This window comes from Antechinus flavipes, chromosome 6, assembly GCF_016432865.1.
Source record: "Antechinus flavipes isolate AdamAnt ecotype Samford, QLD, Australia chromosome 6, AdamAnt_v2, whole genome shotgun sequence".
Taxonomy (NCBI): Eukaryota; Metazoa; Chordata; class Mammalia; order Dasyuromorphia; family Dasyuridae; genus Antechinus; species Antechinus flavipes.
In genome coordinates this window covers 41,232,136-41,256,458 of record NC_067403.1, presented here as the reverse complement: position 1 = coordinate 41,256,458, position 24,323 = coordinate 41,232,136, and the positions used below count along the sequence as shown (strand labels likewise).

The window sequence follows — 24,323 nt, the reverse complement described above, 5'->3', positions numbered from 1 at the left end:
TCAAATGTTTAAAAAGCGGTCATGTAGAAGAAAAATAAGGAATTGGTTGTGTGTGGCCCAGAAGGCTGATCCAAGAGTAATGGATATTTCAACTAGCTACAAAAATATACTTATCTATATGTATCTTGACTATAACCTCTTAATTATTTCACATCAAAATGTCAAGGTTTGTTGTGTTTTTTTTGTTTGTTTTTTATAAGTCATGATTCTAATTGAAACTGCAATGGCTTTAAAATAACTACCTAATGGAAGACATGTTTCTTACTAGAGACTATAAGGGACTCTGCTCAATCACAATTCCACTGAAATAATTTTAAGAATTATGAACAAGACTAACACCAAGGCAATACACTTTTTAATAAAGTTTATTTCAACGTAACTATGCTTAGGGAAATACACTCATATGGGTTAATAATGCAATTTAGTTTAACTTTACACTACAATTTGGACCAAAGACTTGTACATGGTTTAGGTTAAAAAACAAAACAAAAACAAAAACAAAAACAAAACAGGATTTGCAATCTGGTTTATTTTTCATCTATTACAAATGTATAAAAGATCCTCAAGTGCTGCTATAGCAAGCAGCAAGAACCATGAGAAATTTACCTTTGGTTTACCTTCAGAAAATAATACATTTATTGCACTGTAAAAGCTTCAAACATGGTGCAACAAAACATTATAAAAAATGTTTCAGTGCCAGCTTACAAAAGTTCAATAACTAGTGTAGTCTTACAAAAACAAAGCATATGTACACATGAAACAACTGCATTAGCTATCTGGATTCAGTTAATATTGCATGTAGACTGTGGATCTACACAAACCAATATTCAAGGAGTTCCTTGAATGTGAGTAACACTATAAGCTCGGTTATTCTGCTGAGGTCAGCAAGGTGACAACCCATTGGCTGTCAGTTTTCACCGTTTTGCAATTTATATAAAAAAACCAAAAACTTCAGCCTTTGAGCCTCAGTCCAGAATTGAGAACTACACTAACAAGTTTTAAATTCCTCATTCAAAACACACAGGAAAATATGCTGGGGGAGGAGGGAGGAGTTGCTTCTGTTTAAGGTTACAAACCTCTGTCAATCAATACATCCTTCCCTCCCCCAACATAGTTCAAACTGAGAAATGGCTCCAGAAATGGGCCAAGCATGAAAGACAAGAGCAGATTTCTATCTACAAGAGGCATCCTCAACAAGCCTCGAGAAAAATAAGCACCTATGACTGGAAACCAAAAAGAGAAATAAGAAATACACTGGAAATACTGAAAAGAGGAAACGATGTGGTACACAGAAGTTTAAAGGGCAAAGGAATACATATTTTAGAAGACCAATAGCATAAGTTAATTAGGTTCACACACTATAGTATTTCGGTAGTTACCAATAATACAGAAGCATCAACTTACACATATGAATAGAATGTTAGGTCTTGTTACTTTCTCTTAATACATTGCCAAAAATTCTAGCTTCAGTTCTATCCAAATAAAAAACTGAAAGATGAGACATTTTCATGCAAATACTTAACATTCCAAATAAAATTTCTATTTATTGGAAATTTGTATTTGGAATTATTGATTTACTTTAAATCAATAAGCAAAAATATATAGCAATAAAGGACAGTACCTAATATAGGCGTGACTGTCACAAAGTCCTTGCTTGCTGGGAAAAAGGCCTTAAAGTTCCACCTACTTCCCAGTAAAACAAAAAGTTATCTTGCAGCAACATAGGTCTTGATCAATTTAATGATCAAGTTATTTGTTAATTTGTTACATTTAACTTTTAAGGTTTTTAGACTAGTCTTAAAATTGGATTAGAATATTACTAAAGCTCTTCAGCATCTATAGAGATGGCAAATTTTCTTGCTTAAGAGATTTGAAGGGACCTAATAAAACCTCTTTCCAGAACTGAGATTTCTATAAGTCTCTGCTAAACACTTACCAAAAGATAACAATTTTTATATTCATATACTATAAAAGAAAACCCAATAAAATGTACCCATGAATATTAAAACTAGGTGTTTTTAAAGGAAGACATAACTAGTATCATTATTAAAAATTTTTAAACATAAATATAGTTGCAACTTGATCTTATGTTGACAATGATTGTCAGAGCCTATTATTCAACACCATTTAATCATACCCATTCATGCACACTGAACACATGCTACATCACACAACTTACTCCTACCATGAGATTTTTCTGCTTCCTTAAATCTTTGGCCTCCCAATACCAAGTTCCACACCCTTGAACGTCATCTCCAGATCTCTGCCAAAAGAAGCTTCCCCCCAGATCCATGTCCATCCCTCCCCCCCCCCCCCCCAATTCCTTCCCTTCTACCCTAGCTTTCCCATTCATTCAAGTTGTACTGCTGCACATTTGGGAACATGGTCGATATAAAACCAGAACTCATTTTCCATGATCAGGTCTCATGTTTAAGGAAGAGAACCTAAACATTAAAGTGACTTTCCAGAAATGCACTATTAGGATTCTTCAGATTTTTTTGTCCCATTGTGTTCAAATTTCATATGTTTACCATGAAAATTTTTCAGATCAAAAAAAAACTTTTAAGGGCAAATTTTTTATTTGTAGTTTTTAGCAGCTGGCCAAAGAACCTAGGGAAAAAGGACCACTAAAGAAGACATTGTCCTGAAGAGATTTCCCTTTTAGTGCTAACTGCCCACTTTGAGTATGAGTTGATTTTTTTTTTAATAGCCTTGGGTTGCTGCAAAGGCAAACCAGGGCGCACACACCATGGGAGCTAGCCAAATGTATTTTGACAGTGTGTGTGTGTATATATATACATATATAAAAAAATCTAGATGGCACTTCAGAGTTAACTTTATTGGCTGTCCTGTTCCCTTTCTTCATAGGGAGAAGTTGGGGCTGATCTACAAACATCTGTAAATGCTTTTTTTTTTTATCCCAGCTGAAATCTTGGAGGATTCCATGGCTCTGTATAACTTGAATGAAAAAGGAAGAGGCAATTCCCCTCCTTTCTTTCCTAACCTCAGGTTTGCTACTTACCAGCATATGATAACTTATTTATTTGGATTGGTGACTTCATGGACAACAGCCATTTATGAAAATAATGTTTACATGAAAAGTCCAATTTATACTATGCAGTTTGAGAAGCAGCCGTACCAAAACGGACTCAGGAAAAAAAAAAATCTATTGATGTTTTACTATGTGAGATTTGACTCACAAATTCATCATACATATATACATTATACAGCCAAATTGCATAATGATTATGAAATCAAAACCAAAGAATGCCAATTTACTATAGCCACTTTAAAATAAATTAACATGAAACATGGATTCTAATATGCATTAGATGTGAAAATCAAAATACAATGGATTGAATCTGCATTTACTTCATCTGCTCACAAACTACACGCTAGCATACATACACATAAATAATTCTTATTTTAGCAAACTCAAATGACTTTCCATGAAAAAGACAACAAACTGCTGCAAAGGAAATGAACAGAAAAACACCTGCTCTGTGGTAAGCAACAAACCTGAAGGTTATTTTAAAATGAATCAAAATAAACATGCATATATATACACATATATATATACATACACACATACACACATACACACACACACACACACACACACACATATATATATATAAAGTGTTCCTGTACAGCAAAAAATGCTATTTCTAAAAGATTACACTGCATAGGTAAAAAAAGGAAAAAAAAAAATCAAAAACACAATGTGCAACATTTTAAGCCATTAAAGCACCACCAAAAATAAAAAATAGCACTCCCCTTTACTTCCCACAATTATAAACCAATGTTATAATATTGATGAAGATTGACACATATCAGAAATTTTAATCAAAAATCAGAAAAGACTAATAAATGTGGACAAAATTCACTGTCCATTAGAGGGAGAAACAAAAAACATTTTAAAAGTTATGACTGTTCATTTCTTTAACCACACACTGTGGCTTTTTTTTTTCTTTTTGTTAAAAGTGCTAATTTTCTGAAAGAGATCAGATTCCTCAAAGAAAACCACTGAGTAATTTGCTACCAATATGCTGATTTATGCATAACAAGGAACCAAAAAATAAAATGTATTTTAGATAAAACTAGAGATTAGAAATGAGAAAAACACTGACTACTGCTAACTGTATGATCAATAGAACATTTGTGTATAATATTTTGTTTTCTAAATCTCATTTTAAAAATAATTTATGCAAAGGCTAATAGTTTTCCACTAGCACTTGTTTAGTAGAAATGAGAAATCCGATTCCTTGGATTTACTAGTGTATGCAAGAGATTAACAAACTATTGTACAAGGGTGGTGAGGAAAAAGTATCTACCTTAAATCATCAGACACTACTCGAAAATTAAAAAGGAACTGTCTACTACAAGAATTATTCATCAAACATCAGAGATCTTTCATACAAGAATTGTAGGCTTGCTCAGAGGGAGCTGAGTCATTCTAACTCCTTAGTTGCTTCCTCAAGGTAGTAGACATTGACTAAATGTCGATTAAGGTGTTTGCTATATTCTCCTTCCTTTCTAAAAGACCTATCACAGAAAATGCAGACAAAGTTGGCTGCTTCAACTGCTGTGGAGACTTCCTCCTGGGAAGCTTTCCTACTGGTTTCTTCCTGCACGGATCGAGCACCATTCAACCCAGAGTCATCACTGCCCTCAGACATGTTGTCACTCAGGTCACTGCCATCATGACTGTGGATGCCCTCATCTTCATCGATTTCCTGAGACTCGCTGGCGGCAGCGGGCACTGAGGAGGGCACCGGCACCGGCCCGGGCTGGGAGGCCGGCTCGGCCCGCTCTGCTGCTGCTGGAGGAGCGGGCGGCGCGGGCTCTGCCAGCAGTGGGGGTTCTGGCAGGGGCGGTTCTGGCAGCGAAGGCGGCTCTTCAGCTGTCAAGTCTTTATCAGCCAGATGCTGTACTGGGCTTGGACTCGGTTCAGTTTCCATTTCACACACGGTGTCAGTCTGATGCTCTTTCTCAGGAAGACTGTCCCCTGGCTCCCAAGATGATGGACTACAACCACATGAACCCCTCCTTGGGACTTCATCTGGCGCTCTCTCAAGAGCAGTTTCTTTGTCTTCTTCCCGCTGTTCCGGGAGCATTTCTTGGTCTTTCCTTTCTGCACTTGCCACACTTTCAGCAGGTGCTGCGATGGCAGGGATGGGCGCTGCTGCGGGCTCAAGCGCTGCCAGGTGCTCCTGAGAGCCCTGGCCTTCGTCGGTTATCGGGTTCTTAACGGGCGCTAAGGCATCTTTCACCAGGACCTCCTCTTTTTGGGGCTCTTCCCCAGGGCTGTCAGACTTCTCCCTTGGATCCTCTGGAGGGAAAGGAAGAGGAGGGGGAGGAGGAGATTTTTCAGGGGCCAGCTCAAGCGGAATCGGCTTTGCCTGCACGGACTTGCCAGGTTTTTTACCGTGTTTACCTTTCAAAGCTTTCTTCTTTTTGTTTTTCTTTAGGCAAGCTTTCTGTCTCTTATGCTCTTCGGCGCGGACTTCGTCTTTGCCAGCTTCCTGGCTCTTTCTAGATTTGCCCTCTACTTTCTTCTTCTTTTTTGCCACAGGTTCTGTATCATTCACTGGATTATCACTTAAAGGAGCTGCTTCACTTTCCACCTTCCTTTTCATTTTCTTGTTTTTACACGGTTTTTCTGAACCTTTCCCAGCTTTGACATCTACCTCCTTTGACTCTGTTGCCAACTTTCGATTTCGGGTGGTCACTTGGCCTAAGGCGCCTGGCTTTTTCTCTTTTGAGGCATTTTCTTTTTCTTTTTTCTCAACTTTTACACTCTTTTCACTCATCTTTTCTGCTGCCTCTCCCTTTGTTTTTGTTGGCTCTTTTTCAGTTTTTTCAGCGGCCACACTATCAGAAGCACAATTCTCTGCCTCACTCTTTTTGGATTTTTTGAGTTTCACTTTGGAAACATCCATTGCAATATCACAACAGTCGGAATGCCTGGACTTGATATGATACTGCAGGTTACACTTCTTGGAAGCAGCATAATCACAAACGGGGCAAAGGAACTGCCGCGGGTTCACATGGAGTTCTACGTGCTTTTTGAAGTTACTCCGGTCGGCCGTTTTGTAGTCACAGTGAGGGCAGGTCAGTGGCTTTGGCCCATTGTGAACCTGCCTGGCATGGCGGGTGACTTCATGCTGATTAGAGGCCACATAACTGCACTGATCACACTTAAATGGTTTCTCTCCTGTAGACAGATAAGAGAAGTGGAAAGAAAATAAGTTTTAAGCAAAATGAATTCAAAACTAATTGAAACAAATGTAGAGGGAATGGATGCAAACAATGTACCCAAACTTAAGCAAATATGCACAAAGTAAAATATTGACCCATGCATCTTTTAGTTGCCATATTTACTACTATGGTTTCACCTCTTCTTTACCAAAATTTTGATTGTAAAAGGACTTATTGTTATCCATTTCTGCTACCATTTCCAGCAACTTTAAGTTTGAGAATCTCATCCCTCTTAAAATGAGCTCTCCTTAATAGTTGTAGAGTAATATATGGCAGCAGGAGATCTTTCCTGGTACCCCCAGCTTTATCCTCTGAAATTACCTTTCATCCACTCTAGCTCTATTTATTATGTTCCTAGCCATGTTCATATGCTCCTCCACTAGCATGTAAGTTCTTTGAAGTCAAGAAATTATTTCTGCTGTTTTTATAGTGGCAAGGAACCAGAAATTGACTGGATGTCATTAGTTGGGGAACAGCTGGGTGGGTTACAGTATATAAATGTAATGGGACTGTTATCATTCTATAAGCAACAATCAGCAGGCTGATTTCGGAAAAGCCTGCAGAGACTTTCATGAACTGATGCTGAGTGAAGGGAGCAGAACGAACCAGGAGAACATCGTACACAGTAACAAGATTATGTGATGATCAACTGTAATAGACATGGTTCTTCTCAACAGTGAGATGATTCAAGGCACTTCCAATAGACTTGGAATAGAAAGACCATCATTACCTAGAGAGGGAAGTGTGAAAACTGAATGTGGACCAAATAATATTATTTTTACCTAGTAGCTGCTGTTCATTTACTTGTTTTTTCTTGTGTCTTTTTTCTTTTACCTTTTGATTTGATTTTTCTTGTGTAGCATGGCAAATATGGAAATGTTTTTGAAAGAACTCTACATACTTAACCTATACTGAACTGCTTGTTGTCTATGAGAGGGGGGAGAGAAGAGAATTTAGAGCACAGGGTTTTGTGCAGGGATGAATGTTGAGAAGTATATTTGTATGTATTTGAAAAAATAAAAAGCTATTAAGAAAAAAAAAAGAAGAACATTATTTTTGTTTTTCCTGTATCCCTGCCACTTAGCATAAAACCATCAGGACTTCGAGAGTGATGGACAGGAAGGAAAGGAGGGAAAAGGAAAGGGGTAACTCACTCTCCTCATTTCCTAGCCAATGGCAAACAACTAGATATTCCTTTAAGTTAATCCAATGACTATGCTGGCACAAACTCTGTATCACATTTACCACGGTGAAAGTTCAGAACTCTGTTCACCTCATTCAAGAATCCTAAGATTGTCATTGCAGGAAGGGAACTTAGGAACTGATTTTAGCTTGTTCATTTTAAAGAAGGAAAAATTGGGGGGCTTTTGATTTAAATCATTTATGTAAAATTCTCCACCATGTCCTCACTAACACTTTCATTTCACTGAAATTAAGGCTATCTCATAGGCAATTTCTCCTTTCATGCTCCAAATGTTCTCAGCATCCCGTTTTCATTTCTTCCCTTCTCTTGTCTCCTTTGACAAAGAATCACTAAGTTTAACTTCTGTTTTCAAACTCATCCCCAGACACTTTCTTGGTCTATCTCACAGTATTCTGATGACGAATTTGTCTCTTCCTACTTCTCTCTACATTCTCTACTTCAGCCATCTCGTTCACTTGAAAAGCTTTATACCCCACATCCAGAGGCTCTGGCTTACTGTAGCAACCTCCTATTAGTTCTGTCTTCCAATTTCTCCCTGTTTCAATTAGTTATTCAAATTGCAGCCATTTTAATCTTCATGATCAAGTCAGTGATTTTGTTCAATCATCAACAAGGACTCCTTAACGTCTCCTGAGCAAGTCCCATTTCTCTGCCTGACATTCAACTTTTCTTTTAAAATACTGAATCCCCCAATCTCTCTCTCTCTATCCTAAATCTTAGATACCTCAGAATGTCCTCTTCCTCATCAAACCTGCTAAGTGGTGTAGTGGACAGAATGCCACGCTTGGAGTCATTTTCCTCAGTATGAATCTGGCCTCAGATCTGTGTGATCCTGGGCAGTCACTTCACCCTGTTTGTCTCAGTTTACTCATTTTTAAAATGAGCTGGAGAAGGAAATGGCAAACCACTCTTTTTACCCATTCTTTTAACTCCAACTCGAATATCACCTTTGTGAAACTTTTCTTCTCTGAAACTTGTAAAGCATTTTGCTTTGCATTTTATAATGAATTTCATGTGCAAATACACTGTATATTTTAGTTGCATTTTATTCCTCTGCTAGATGAAAAGCATTGATTCCGGAATCAGAAGTCCTGAGCTCAAATTGTTCTTCTGATTTCATTACCTATATATGACTTCGATTTCACACTTGGTAAGATGGATGGTTTAAACTAGCTGTAGAAGACCTCTGAAATCTCATATAGCTCTATATATATGAATCTAGGGCAGACTTCCTAATCTTAGCCACATGCAAGAGGTGTATTTGTTCAACATTTATTGAACTGAAGAGAAACTTACTTAAAAGAATTTCTTTTTGGCAAGTTCATCACAAGATGAGAAGACACTTTGAAAGTAAGAGTATTTCAAGGGAAAACATAAGTAAATATGGCACATAAAAGAATAAGCTAGGAAAAAATACAATCACAAATACATTGAAAAAAGTACAAAAAAAAAATTAAAAGGAGCAATAGAGTAACACACATTCTATCAGAGTACATACCCAGCTAGATCACTCTATAGTAATATTACCAAATGGTATCCATACCCAACTGGTCCTTTGGAATGCATTGTAGAAAAATGGAAATTAACAATTGATCAAACAGAATATTCACACAGTCTCAAAAAAAAAAATTAAAGTTGTTCAACACTCTAAAGGATTTTTAATCTATATTAAAGTAAAAGGGAAGCCTCAAAATTATCCAAGACATTAAAATTCCTTATATTAAGACGACAATTCCATAATGAGTAATGATAAGATGCTTAATTATTAAAAGATTCAAATTCTAGCAAATAAAGCAAGCACATGCATATATAATGGTAAATGGTTCTTTAAAATATTCTCAAAACATACTATATGGCTTAATATTAAATACACAAAACCCCCATCAAAGCATAAAAAGCAGTTTAAGCTATAAACTTCCCCAATTAAAGAATCTGAACATATCCTACGTAATAAATTAACATAACATAATATAGTTTCAAATACATATGGAAATATATGCAATATTATTAATAATGTCCTTTCAAAAGACAATACATTTTGAGTAAGCATATTTTTGTTCAAAACCAATAAAGGATGCCTATTCAAAGTACACAGAAACATTTTTCTTTCATAGGTCATTCCCAAAGGGTCACATCTAAGTCATTATGGGGATTTTTTTTTTTAATTCATTCCCATTCCTTTCCCTGTTTTTTCCTTTACTCATAGAAATAGATCTGATCTTAGTAACATTTACTGTCTAAGTGTATTCATATAAGTCTACAACTATTAGCCATGGTGGTAACTTGTTTCTCTATAACACCACAAGAACTAGGTTTTACAACTTTTAAATTTATTCTGACAAACCTAATAACAATGTGATCATATCTTTTATCCAAGGATTATTAACAAATTTGTTTTTTCTTTTGATGATTGTTCATTTTTTCACTTTCTTCCCTACAAATGAACTCAATAATTAAAGCAAGAAAATTTACAACAAAACAAAAAGGTCAAGTCCAGAAACTACAGACAAGTTTGACAACTAACAAAATTCAAAAATGGAAAAAAGAAACTCAAATTAGTTTCACTTGGAGAAAAGTTTCATAGCAAACTACCCTCATTTCTTTTCTTTTAACAAGTTAATTATTGGGATAACCTGGGAGGGTACTCTAATTATGTCCTCCCTATGATAACATACTGGGTATTCTTGAAAACTATGCTTATAGAAAAAGACAGCATATCTATTAGATGAGGACTGAGATAAGTGCCCATGGACAGGTCTCTATGTTGGTTCTTTGCTACAGTAACCCACAAAACCTATCTACCTCTTAGGTTCCAACACTAGCCAGTGGCAAAAAGTAACCAAACGGATGAAATCAATCATGGATCTCTCAAGTCTATGAAACATTTAATTAGTAGAAATGATGAGACTATTTTAGACAAAGTAGGGAAATGTGGGAAAGATTATATGGTTACATGGATGCAGGACTGAACAACTACCCAAGGATTACTAACTGGAACAATGTCAAACTAGAGGAACATCTAGCTTTCTGCTCAACAACTTTCTTGGTGAAGACACACTTATCAGATTTTAATAGATACAATGTCAACAAAAACATTTATTAGGTGCCTCTTATTTACTGGACACTATACAAAACTAAGCTTACATAGGACAAGAGAATCAAGATTAAAAAAAAAAAATCAATAGTCCGGAATAAAGTTACTTTTAATCCACATAAATATAGAGTCCTACATTGAACAAGTTTAACTCCCATGAATGCAGAGTGGTTTAACAGATGCCAATAGCTAAATTTCCAGAAGGCAGACTGCCAGCTCTGGAGTCAAGAAACATCCAGGTTCATGAGCGGACCTGGCCAAGACACTGACCTTCCCCGTGCCCCAGGCAACTCTTTAATCAAGACTCTAAACTGTAGACCAAAGGCTTGGGTCCAAAAGTCTAAGACAAGAGAAAGAATGAAAGGAACTAGCAGGCATCCATCAAGATGCTCAATTCTGAGACTAAAAAGGAAACACACAAGCTAGCAAATCCCCAAGAACACATTCAGCCTCAAAGGGGGAAAGAGAAAGGAATATAAGAAAGCAGCACAGGTGAGAAGGAACAGATGGACCTGGATAAGGAGTCTTCAAATTCTCTCAAGATTAAGACAAGCTAGGGCAGCTAAGTGGCACAGTGGATAGAGCACCAGACTTGAAGATAAGAGGACCTGAGTTCAAATCTGCCCTCAGACACTTAAAATTTCCTAGCTGTGTGACCCTGGGCAAGTCATTTAACCCCAACTGCCTAAGCCAAAAAAAAAAAAAAAAAAAAAAAAAAAATTTGATTTGAGGTAATAAGTTTTAACAAAAGAATTTCTAGGTTTCTCATCCAATAAAATGATTCTTCATTAAAAACAGGCTTATTCAAGTCCCACACTGTAGAAATTACAAGATGCAAGTTCTCAGCAAAAGCTCCTATTTGAAGAGCAGGGACCCACCTGAGGGCAATTTGTAGGAGCTCATCCATGCCTTTTCATCTTGGGCATTTCTAGCTCATGTTTGCTCATAAATAATACACAGGACCTAACCAAAGGGTAATGGGTCTTTGCTTTGGTCTTTTTATAGCTATTCTTGTTTTGGTTAGAGATCTGCTTTTGTTTTCTCATACCACATGATTAGCCCATTTCGCTTTTCCACTTATAAGGCATCCTCAATAATACCCCTTATGGTACTTTTTATATATATTAAGTCACCACATGAAACATGTTTTAGCCATTTTTTTTTTGAGAAATTCTCAAAAATGACAGAAGATGGGAAGAGCCAATGTTGGAGAGAATATGGAAAAAAAGGCACAATGAGCTCTGAATTGGTCCAGTTATTCTGGAAGCAATGTGGAATTATGAGAAAAAAGTAAACAATATCTATAAGTTTTCTCACCTACATGGTCCTCCATCTAGGCATATGACCCAAGAAGGCTAATGAGAACCAAAAAAACCCAGTCAAGATGACTTTATACACTTCATCACCACAAACCTGCTGCATCAAAAACTTTAGCTCTGTACCCAAAGATAATTCGTCAAGATATTCAAGGAAAAACTATGTGAAATGACTTCTTCCACCCCAAAAGTACACAAAAAGTGACAAGAGATATAGGTATGTCCAAAACTAGCAAGAATGGAGGGCTCTCTGAAGGGAGTGTCGGGGATGGTAGCAGCCAGAAGTTACCAATTCTCTCTGAAAGTAGCTTAGACTAGGACCCTCCAAGAAGCAAGTGTAAGAGGATGGAGCTCTAACCTTTAAACAGAGAAGACATCCTGAAAATACAGTTGATGTTAAAAAATATCAAAAATATATTTTTAAAATGTTGACAATAAAAATTCTGAATCACCAACAAAAAGTACATTTTGCTAAGTATAAATACATTTTCATTAAGACATGGAAAAGTAAAATGGTTTTAGATTTTTAAATCTAAAATGGTAAAAAATATTTATAAATGGTTCTTAATAGACCCAATTACCGGAAAATTTTGATTCATCAATATAAATCACAACTCAAATATATTCTTCTGAAAAGTCAGAATGCCAAAAACTTTAATGGTTCCTAAGTGATAACATTCTAGAAACTGGGAGGGTGGTACAAATAAGTATAAATTCTAATTGATACTATAGGGGCAAAGCCATATTAAGTAAAAATATGCCTTTTATTATATATTCCTTTAAATGATAAAGGCAAAAATCTTTAAGTAGCTTAGAGTGTATGGTTTGTTTGTTTTTTCTGCAACACACTTAAGTTTGCCAGGACAATAATGTTCACAAAGGGTGTAACACTAAAATGTCTGTGCTGCTACATGCCATACTTAAACCTTAAAATGGCTTTGCAACACCTTTACACACACACACACACACACACACACACACACACACACACACACACACAATTTATAAAGTAATTTATAAAATCTGGAGCTGACCAAGTTTTAATCATTTTATTGTTTTCAAATGGCCCTAATTCCTTAAAAAAATGTTAAGGACTACACAGCAACACCTCCCCTCCCCCTGCCCCAAAGGTAACACACACCCTAAATTCTAGGGATAAGGTTAACACTTAAATCTCTAACCAAAACAAGAATAAACATGTAACATATGTGATTAGTTATGACTTTATGCTTTCATGTGGAAATAGCTTATAATGATGAGGTTCCCTTTATCTGTTAATAGAAAACCACCATAAATATAACCCCAAATCTTAGCAGGGCAGGGAGGAGAAAATAATGTCACAAAGAATAGAAGAGTTGGGATTCTGCATGGATCTGGGCTGTAAAAGCTTTCCCACGTCACTGGAGCTGCCTGAGGATCCTTGTGTGATAGTTTCAAGAGCTGTCCAGTCTACACAGGTAGAATGATCTATCCCCAAAGTAGAACATACATGGCAGATTATGTCCCTGTCAGCCCTACAGCTATATTCAATGTAACTCTCCTTTCATACCAACACCTAAGCTCTTTTTTCTAATTTTTTGCTCACCAAACAACATCTAAATTTGGTCTGCTGAATAAACTTGTTCATCAAGAAGGAGCACACCTTCCAAATGACCAGTACTTGCTATCATGTTACCCTAGTGTTCCCATTGTAAATTATCAACAGGCATTCTTATCAAAGATTCACGCAAAAGTTATCCTCAAATAAATGGGACCATCCAATTTTGTGCTGGAAGGAAACCTAAGACATCATTACCTTCCACCCCTGTAATATTTAGCACACCAAATATACTACTTTATGAAACTTTTTGTTTTTAGGTCTTATTTATTAGAAACTGGTATGCCAGGGTCTGATCATCCCCAGTCAAGTTTGGGAGCATGTAAAACTGAGAAGAGAAGAGTCCTTTCTTGAGGACTCCTAGGGGGTCAGCACAGCTCTCTATTTCAGAGAGCATTCAACAAGAAACCCCCCTTCCTTTATGCTGGGCTAAAGGGTTAGCATGAATATCCAAGACCCAAGAGTTTACAAGGAAGAAGCAAGTCCAAAGATAGAAAAAGAGAGCTCTTGAAAGACTTCAGAACTACTAACAAATGTGAAGCTCCCAAATCACTAATTTTGCAAGAGTACTCCAAATCAAAACAAAGCTTCATCTCACATGCATCAATTGTCTAGAATGATAAAGGCAAAATCTAAGTCCTGGAAAAAGGAGGCGCTGGCACATTGATATGCTGTTAGTAAAGCCATGAATTACTCCAACTTTTCTGGGAAAAGTTTGGAATTAGGTGGAAAGAGTTGCTAAAAATGTCCAAAACTTTTGATGCAGAGATCCAACATGTCATTTATTCTAAGGAGGTCAAGAATAGGAAGATTCCCCAAATCTAGAGAGCACTACACTTTTTGTGACAACAGAGAGCTGAAAACAAAGTAAATGCTCCATGATAAGGTAGTGCTTAACAACTTGAGGCACACAAATGCAAAATAATATTACTATGTCTCAAGAAAAGACAAATGAGGAATTCACAAAAGTATAGAAAACTTATTTGAACTGATACAAAGCAGAACCATAAAAACCAATATAAACAATAACTACAAGAACATTAAAAAATAAAATGAATGCTGAATTGCTTAATGATGACCAAACAGAGCCTGTACCCTCCCCCCCTCTTTTCTTTTTCTGTTGCTAGGGAAGATTCACCAAGCAGAGGTACAGGTATTTTGAGAAATGATATTTAAAAAGGCATCAGAAAAATTAAGATAATAGTTAGTCCTCACAACCCCAAAATTCTGCATGTATTAAAAGCATAAAAAACAATTCCAAAATATAGCACACAACAGAAGCAAGACTCCTTCTTACATTCTAAGAGAATTCCAACTAATCTGGAAATGACTCAATTATAGGGAGATTAAGTTTATGGCCTAATTAAATTTGGGGAGGCTCATACATAATAGGTTGCCAATACTGTAACAGACACTCAATTCTTGATGACTTTGCTAAATTAGAGGAGTTACAATTTTCAGTGGTGGAAGGATCCCATCACTAATGAAGTGATCACAATAAATTTTCCTACTCACAAAAGTCTTAAGTTACTAAACATCCATTGAATTAAAGTGGAAAACTTCACTAGTGTCCATTAGGTGGAGCCACAGATTAGTTTAATTATGATATAAAAACATCAATACCATCACTAAGAAGCTGCTTTAGTAATTATAGCTAGTTTATCAACTGAACACTTACCTAACATAAGCCTTTTATCAGATAAGTCATTATTTTAACACACTTCAAAATATATTTTTAATAAAAGTTGAAGAAATAGTTCTTAAAATAATTTGCCCTCTAAAAGGTGTTTACCAACCATGACAGAAGTACCAACCTGAATGAGTACGCATATGTCTAGTTAAATGTGTCTTCTGCGAGCTGGAATAGGGACACATAGCACACTGATATGGGCGTTCACCTGCAAACAAATCAATCATATATTTAAAATCTCAATAAAGCAAAATACATAGGAGATCCATTACTTATTGACAAAACACATATAATGCTTATCACCATCTAAGCCCAGGCAAAATACAATTGATATAATGGTGTGACTAGTATGCAACTAAGATTATCAGAATATTCCTTGATTCAGTTCAACATCTGCATAAATCTGCTTTGAATTCACAACAAATTTTAAAGTTGAACATGATAAAAATGATCCTTCAAAATGCTCTCCAGCAACTGAGTGGATGCCCATCAATTGGGAAATGGCCAAATATGAATGTAACGGAACACTGTCCTGTAAGAAATGATCAGCAAGCTGATTTCAGAAAAGCCTAGAATGACTTACATGAACTGATGCTGGGTGAAGCCAACAGAACTAGGAGAACATTGTATACAGCAACAGCAAGATTATACAATGATCAATTCTGACAGACGTGGCTCCTTTCAACATGAGGTGATTCACACCAATTCCACTAAACTTGGGATAAAAAAATCCATCTGCATACAGAGAGAGGACTGTGGGAACTGGATGTGGATCACAGCATAGTATTTTCCCTTTTTTAACTGATGTTGCTTATTTGCTTTTTAAAAATTTTTATTTTTCCCCCTTTTGATCTGATTTTTTTTTTACAGTGTGATAATGTGGAAATGTATTTGGAAAAATTGTATATGTTTAACCTATATTGTATTACTTGCTGTCTAGGAAAGGGGAAAAAATTTGGAACACAAGATTTTGTAGGGGTGAATGTTGAAAGTTCTCTCCATGTATTTTGAAAAATAAAAAGTTAAAAAAAATATTCTTCAGCCCTCCATGTACTTTTAAGTATCTAATAACAATAATATTTTAGCTAGTTGAAAATACAGAGTATCATAAATTAGTCTGGCACAATTGTGGAATTTTTAAAAAATATATAATTCTTTAAAAATCTGATTTTGACCAGGCCTACACCTACGATAATATAGATACAAACAACAATTATTCAGGCAATTTTTTTTACTACCTATCAGACTTATTGTGAGGAGAGTGCTTTTACAAAAGCTTAAATTAGTAAACATAGGACTTAGGAAGAGTTAGAGAATGTAGGCTCAATTTCTACTTATAGTCTGTGACCTTTAAGAACTTAAGTTTCTTCCCACTATCCCCATCATATGGCAGTATTAATTAACACTTGTACGGTCTTCCCCAAAGGGTTACTGGAAGGCTCAAACAAGACGAAGCCCTGGGCATGCCAAAACCGTAGCTTTGTTCTTGAAGCTTAACGCTGCACTAACACTTTTGGGACGCGTCTCTGAAGTGGATTGCCAAGCTTCATGAGCCACAGCAGACTGAACAACTTTACGAGATGGATTAGTATTCACAACCACTTTATGGATAATACTAATAAAAACCTCAAGTTCATGTCTACAGCTTCTCTGGAGATGACTAGGAAGGCAAGCCTGGAGGAAAAGCCCCAGTGCCAGTTCTGCCGCTGTGCTTGTGACCCCAGAACACCACAGTCCCTCCTCACTCAGAGAAATTCTGTGGGATGCCCCAAAACCCTCAGCTGTCACTGACAGCAGGAGGGGAGTGGGCAAGAGACACAGCCAAAAGGGGCCTGGAGATTTCCAGAAGTTCTAACCTGGGCCCATCTTCCCACCCAGGCTAAGTCCGCAGCAGCCCTGGTGCTGCCCGCCACACTCCCGCCTCCTGTAGCCAGAAAGCCCGGGTCGTGCGCCCGCTCACCAGCCCTGTGACTCTGAACAAGCGGCCCAATCTCTTCGTGCCTCAGTTTCTTCCCCCAGCATGCCTTGCTGTGACTCCAGCCAGGGCCAAGGGCAGCCCTGACTTCCTCTCCACTTTCATCAGATCCCTCCCCCCCTCTTCCCCCAAGCATTTGCTGAGCACAACTCTGCTGGGAGACACAAATAAAAAAGGAAACTCTCTTCAAATCCATGTATACTAGTCACAAATCTGCCGTCAACGGCAGAGAGCTGGTGTTGGAGCTGGGGAGATGTGAGTGAGCTCATGTCCTGCCCCTGGAAACCCTGAGCTGCATGACCACAAGAGGCTACTGATTCTCAATATTGCAGGCCTCTGAGTAGAGACAAGGTGGTTAAGAGTTATGCAGTTTCACACCAGGGAGTTTCCCTTAACGAATGAAATCACAGGTGAAAGCAATCAGAAAGGTGATCTGATATAATGGAAAGCTCTATTATTCTCTTACACTTGGAGACATTTCAACTCCTACACTTAGAAGCAATGTGACTGTGGGCAAGTTAATTAACTTTACTAGGCCTCAAAGTTCTCCATCTGGTTAAAAAAAGAGATTAAGAGTGAGTCTACTTTAAGGGGTAGTACTTTGTAAATCTCAAAATGCAAATTTAAGTTATAATTTTGTCCTGAAAAAGTGGAGGGGGAAGAGAATAAAATGCATGTGAGAACAGAAAAAAAGAGTAGGGAGAATGGACCGGAAATTAATGCATAAAAGCTAGGAATGGATGGTCCTATTAATAAAGGCCTCTGTTTACCATAACAACTTGGGTCTGGAGACATTTTAAGAAAATGGCAGGTTTTACTAGGAGGAAACACTTGTGGATGGATTAATGTGACCGACAGATGAAGCCTTCTGTCACCAAAAGGAGTAAAGACGTTGACAATGTCAACTAGACTTCAGGGGTAGCATTTCAACCAGAAACATTCTCCCATGATGGAAAATTTCATTTTAGAGAGAACTTGTGAACTTGTACAAAACTGGGGGGGAAGGAGAAGAGAGAGATATGGTTGACTTTTCCTCCAAATCATGAGGTAATATGCCATCAAAACTATATTACCTTCAAACTTACATGTAAATAACAAAATAATAAAACAAAAGGAATGGACTAAACAAGCAGTTTGAAGGAAGATGGACAAATTGCTGGAAAGAACTTGGGCAAGTTATTTTGCTCTTTTCCAATTCTAAGAATTGATTAAATTACAGTCTTTCCACATCAAACAATTTAAAAATGATCAATGAGGAGATTAGAGGTACTTAAAAATGTTTTAAAATTCTAAAAATAAAAAGAATCTCCAAGGATCACCATAGTAGAACCAATATCCTGACATATTTAAACTCCACTGACTTTCAGAGTTCAACAATTGATCCTCAATACTAAAAACATAAATGAGGCATAACAGTATAATGAAAAACATATGAAATAAGACTTTTAATCTCAGTGATCAAAAATGTAAATGGTTTTGATAGCTATGAGTTTTTAAACTACATAGCAGTCCCATCCTAAAGCTACCAATTATAACAACCTCAAATGAATCCTATGTAACAGTTTAAAAAGTCTATTAAAACTTCTAATGGGATAAAATGGAATCAAAATAGATTTTAAAAAACAGAATAATACCAAGAAGTACTGCTAAACAAAGCAGACTACTCATTAATTCTTACCCTACATAATATTAAATCCTACCACCAACAATCTTAACTTCTCATGCACAGCAGAAATGAACATTACCTCTTCAATGAAGCCTTCTCCAAAAGGAGAATCATTTCTGTCCTGCTGTTGACAATTCACAGGAAAAAAATATTATTACAGTCTTTCTTTTACCTCCTAACTGGTTATTAGTAGACTGCAAGTTCCTTCAGGGCACTTCTGCCCTTAAAGATACCATGGCACATGGAGAAGCAGTGGCTGAGACTCAGAGGACATGATCATATCCCACTTTGGAAGTGTGGTTAGTCCCTTTACTTCCATGAGCCTCAGTGACCTCCTCTGTAGAAACAGAGAGGGTGAGGAAGGGGGGCAGACTAAGTGACTTCTGGGGTCTTTCCAGCTCTAAATGGATGATCCTTCCTTACTGATCTCTTTCCCATTTCTTTGCCTCCCATGAAGGAATTTAATGAATGAAACAAATCAAGAGTATTATATAACGAGCTATTAGCTACATCTTCTATAATCCTTTGAATCAACCAATCTATTGCTTAAAATCTTTCAATGGAATGCATTTATTAAAATTTGAATATAATATCACGAATGGGTAAGATCTACTTCTCAGGCTATTCATCCATCAAGTTTCCAAAACTATCAATGTATTTGTTGGCAGGCTCTTTCAATCTTTCTTGCCCCTCATTTTTCTTAATGATGCCTTTTAAAAATTATATCCTGATATATCCTTCCCCCTTAAGAAAACAGTTAAAACCTATATAAACATTCTACACCCCAAATAAAGACGTTTTATCTTTATGTTTCTTCCAAAACATTATTAAATTAAAATTCTCAATGACATTTATCTAAAAAAACAAAAAAGGAAAAAAACTTGTTAGGCTATTAGTAGGCCCTTTTCCCTCTCTTCCCACATTTCTCCATACGTTCTACTGCTTCTCAATCCTTCTTTCCCCAGAAGCCATTTTCAAGTACAGTTTTTCTTCAAGAAACTAAAAAACGTATTAAGTTAGAAAATATAAGATCAGGAAGATCTTATTTTAACTAAGATTAGTTTGTCAAATAATCAGTCCACATGTCTAAGAAACGCAACCAAATACTGAAACCTGTTACAGGGCTGCAAATTCTGAATTGGAAAGAAATACACACTAAGTTTGGGCTATGACCTAGTGAAAGTTTAATGAAGATTCCACTATGGATTCAGGTAATATGGAAATTTTATGACAATAGCTAAAAAAAACATGGGTTGATAAATTCTTGCCATTTCCAACCTGAATTAATCACAGTACTAACAATCTGTAGCACTACTCAGAATCCTTATTTAGAAAAATTGCTTTTTAATTGAAACTGTCACCTGGACAAACTTCATTGTATGAAGTAGACAGGCCACCGGGGCCTGGAATCAGAAAAAAAAAAGTTTAAATATGACCCCAAATATTAACTAACTGCAGGGATCCTAGCCAAGTTCCCCAACCTGTCTTTGCCTCAGTTTTCTCATTTGTAAAATGGCAATAAGCCACACAGCACTTACCTCCCAGAGTTATTTTGGGATCAAATGAAACAATAACTGAAAAGCACTACACACAGTGTCTGGCACAGAGTAAACACTGTATTAAAGTTAGCTCAGTTTTGGGTGAATTCTTTTAAAAATGCATTTATGCTAATGAATGGAAGGAATTGTAAAGACTAAAATAAGAGAATCTAAAAACTTTTGAAATGCACTGACTCCTGTTTCTCAGACTAATCTTTCTCTTAGGCTATCGCTAAAATGAATCTGCCTGTTAGGAAGAACATAATGGCCAGGAGACGGGAAAGGTTACCCAGGAGTATCCTGGTTGGCAGAACTGGCTCAAGATTCTTTTAGCCAATAAGCTACAAAAATGGATAAAATGCCCACAGATCGATCATTCATCACAAAATACAGGGCACACTTCACCCACTACATAATTCAAGAACCAATCCAATTGATTTTCCAGTACTGACGAGTGAGCAAGCCCAGTATAGCTCCGAGGAACCCCTTTACCAATGTGCTGTGTGCAGAAACTACAAGCATGGAGAGAACATGGAAGTTCTCTTCCAGAAGAGGGGTTTCCATTCGCACACTTGTCACAGCCCTTCTCAGGCAGGATCATTCAGACCTCTTCCCTGTCTCACGGGGCTAACATACTGGAATCTGAAGGTTTGGCTAAGTAAGGCGCGAGGAGGTCTACCACAATTATTGGGAGTCCCATCCTCTCCTTAGTCTTCTTCAGGGGTTTGAGCCTCTTAGCTCTCTCTCTACTCTTGTTCACTCAAGCAGAACAGTGTTAACTGTGCCACCTCACAAGGTGGTTGTAAGGAAAACACTTAGAAAGGGCCAGGTAAATAAGCACTGATGTAGTATTAGTTATCAAATATTGTTTTAAATGGGTGGCCCATCTACTATGGCTTTTAAATCCTATATTTCATTGTGAGAGACTCCATTTTAACACAAGGCAATTAATATTACTAACTGTATAGACAAATAGAAATCTCTAAACACATCTGCCAACACACCTTAATATTTTGTACCTTAGCTCTGGCATTCTTCTGGGAAAACTGACTACTCAGTAGAAGGTGCCTAATAGTAATAAAGTTTTCCACCTAAATAATAACATATTAGAATATTTATTGTCTCCATATTGCCCTTAATAATTGATTGGTATTGATGTTATTGATATATAAGCATTTTTATACCATGTATAAAAATATAAGATATGCGAAAACTTTAGTACAACTAAAGTGCCAACCATTTATTTATAAAGTTAAATCCATTTTTAACGATAAAAAGGTCTAACAGATCTCTTTTATTCCCAAATAAATTTTTTTGGGGGGGAGGAATGAGCAAATTGCGGAAGACTATAATATTAATTCATGTAGAGAGAAGTCTTGACTTTTGAGGTTTCATGAGTTGTAAAATGAGAATTAATCAGGTTAAATTTCCCAACTTACCAGGCAGATTCTGTCTCTCCTAAGCTGATGTAATAATATGAGGGGCTTTTCCTTTGACAGCTGTACTATCTAAAAAGGGGGGAGGTTTACACTAAAGGAAAGGAATGTCCTTTCTAGAGGAAAATAAACATTAAGCATCACAGGTAAATTTCCATTTAATTAAATCCACAGAATGCAAAAAGATCGTTAGCATTCAGTTTATATTATTGCATACACTGGAAAGTAAAATGAAATTTTTAATAAGTCCTTTAATGTAGACTACTTTTTCCAATTAGTCTTGATAAATGAACTTTTGCTTTACAATCTAAAGTTTGCTGGTGCAAACAGCACTAGTTCTAAAAGATTTTAGTCTTTCCAGATCAGCCTCCTCTCTTCGCAGATGAGCACATAAAGATCAAGACCCATGCCTAAGGTTCAATAGAGCAGTTTGGGGCAAAAGCAGGTCTGGATAACAGGCTCCCATAACACAACCCACAAAATGGACAAAAACCAAAAAACTTACCAGTATGTGTTCGAATATGTTGAATGTAATTATTTTTCCTGTCTGAAAAGTAGGAACACTGCGAGCAGGTATACACTTTCTTAGGAAAATGATTTCGCAAGTGTTTCTTCCAGTGATACTCGCTCACGGTGGTATAGGTGCACAGCATGCACTTGTAGACCCGCTCATTCTCTCCAGCTTTGTTGTGGTGCTTCAAGTGAGCTAAGTAGTGATCGTATCGGTTGGTGTTGTAGCCGCACCGGTCACAACGGATAGGCCCCTTGGAAAAATCGGCTTCTTCGGCAACAGAAGGCTCCGACTCCTTAGTCTGCGCTTGCTGTGCTTGTTTCTCTGCATTTTCCTCTGCAAAAAATTTATTGGCGCTGTGGACTCTGATGTGATGTACAAATTCTTCTTCTGACTCGGCTTCATACTGACAAGGTTTGCAGCGGAAAGGCTTGCTCTTCAAGCTCTTGCATTTGTCCTCAGGGGTCTCTGGCTGATAGGGGGTCTCTGAGGGAGGATCTTTTTCCGAACTAAAAGTCTCTGGAACAGATGATTCATACACAGTTTGAGGGTCAACAACAATGATTTCCAAAGACCCCAATTCCATGTTTTCAGGTCTATTTGACTCACTTTCTATTCCAGGAGCCCCTTCGAGACCCTCCCCATCACTGTCTGAGAAGTTGTTGTCTCCCACCGTGGTCAACTCTGCCATTTGTCTTTCTTCTCCAACCATGTAGTCACAGCAACCGCCATTCACTTCCCCAGTCAAGGCCACGTTGGCCAACATAATCAGCTGAGGTGCTGCCAGCTCAGCTTTGGAGAGGTCATGTAAGTCGTACATGTCGTTAGGCAATGCCATGACGATGTTGGCATTCCCAGTGAAAAGCCCGTTGCCTCCAGTCTGACCTAGCACCTGAGTGGCCATAACAGCAGCTCTGTAAGCAAAGACCAAAACAAATAAAATCAAACAGGTAAGAAGGCAGAATTTTAAGACCAAAAGCTCAAATAACTTACTTAGCTTTAAAGCTTTTAGAGCCTAAGAAAATTTTATCTTGCCTTTTCCAGAAATCTGAATTCAAGTAGTTTTTCAAATACATTACTCAACACTTTTTACTTTATTTTAAATTGAGCTTTAAGAGATCTTCTTCCTGAAAATCTGAATCCAAGGCCACCATTCAACAGCAGGCATGACCTTGAGTTTTGAAAGACTACACAAGCAAAATGCAGCCTCACAACACAAATTGAAAGCTTTCTAGGGGAGAAGATTGGCTAATTTAGACAAATTCAGAGATGATCATTAAAGGACTACTATCTACAACGGCTTTTTGGCAATAGCAACTCCTAAGAAGTCTAGTCAAAGGAAATGCACCAGACCAATAAAATCAAGTATTAAAATCAAGAGAACTGGAAATAATTTTAAATGCTGTTTAAAAATACTTTAAATCACATTTTTAGGAGGGTACTACATCCCAAACAAAATGGCTTGATTTTTCTCAAAAATAAATGTCAATTTCAATAATGTTACCAACAAAGTTTCAAATAAGTGCAATATGTATTTATTTGATTTATATTCCTTCCTTGGTTTCTCCACTTTCTCTTGGTTTCTCCAATTCCCTTCTGAATTTCAGGTGCAAAAAGTTAACAAGTGACAATTCCTCTTCAATTCCCGTTTTTTTTCCATCTGTGGCACTTCATGGAAAGACATTTCCATAACTTTGCAGAGCTCTCCCCTCCCCTCCACATTTTACTGGTCTCTTGAATCCTACAGCTCGGAGGCCTCTGAAAGCCACGCTGTGCATTCATTATATATACACAGACAAGTCTGCAAAGGGGGAGACCGCGGTAATTGGTCAACTTAATTGAATTTCATAGGAACTCAATCCCTAATTCCAGATGACTAACCTATTGTGAAAAGGACCATCGAGTTTGTTTTAATTTCTAAAGGCTTCCATTGGTTTAAAAAAAAAAAAAAAAAAAAAGCGAATGCCCCCAATTCCTAGGAAAGGAGTAGGATATTGATTGGCCAGGGACCTCATGGATGAAAAAACAAGTGTGG

At 37.1% G+C, this 24,323-nt stretch overlaps 1 protein-coding gene across 2 annotated transcripts; it reads right to left on the bottom strand.

Moving 5' to 3' along the window:
• Nucleotides 1-4,285: 4,285 nt before the first annotated feature.
• On the bottom strand, nt 4,286-23,202 carry REST (RE1 silencing transcription factor). Of its 2 annotated transcripts, XM_051964367.1 has the most exons (4): nt 22,898-23,202; nt 22,283-22,807; nt 15,287-15,370; nt 4,286-6,217 (listed from the first exon to the last, which is right to left on the bottom strand). In XM_051964367.1, the coding sequence occupies exons 1-4, from the start codon at nt 23,190-23,192 to the stop codon at nt 4,452-4,454; spliced, it is 2,670 nt and encodes an 889-aa protein (XP_051820327.1). In that variant the 5' UTR covers nt 23,193-23,202; the 3' UTR covers nt 4,286-4,451. The 2 variants fall into 2 exon arrangements, with proteins under 2 accessions (XP_051820327.1, XP_051820326.1); XM_051964366.1 differs by having other exon boundaries at nt 22,283-23,202.
• Nucleotides 23,203-24,323: the final 1,121 nt, after the last annotated feature.

Excerpts from the sequence above, each read along its gene's own strand:
- REST (XM_051964366.1), bottom strand. The coding sequence starts at position 23,192 with ATGGCCACTCAGGTGCTAGGTCAGACTGGAGGCAACGGGCTTTTCACT. Across the intron at positions 15,371-22,282 it reads ACATATTCGAACACATACTG|GTGAACGCCCATATCAGTGT; the intron begins GTAAGTTTTTTG and ends ATTTGTTTGCAG. Across the intron at positions 6,218-15,286 it reads ACATATGCGTACTCATTCAG|GAGAGAAACCATTTAAGTGT; the intron begins GTTGGTACTTCT and ends ATCTGTCTACAG.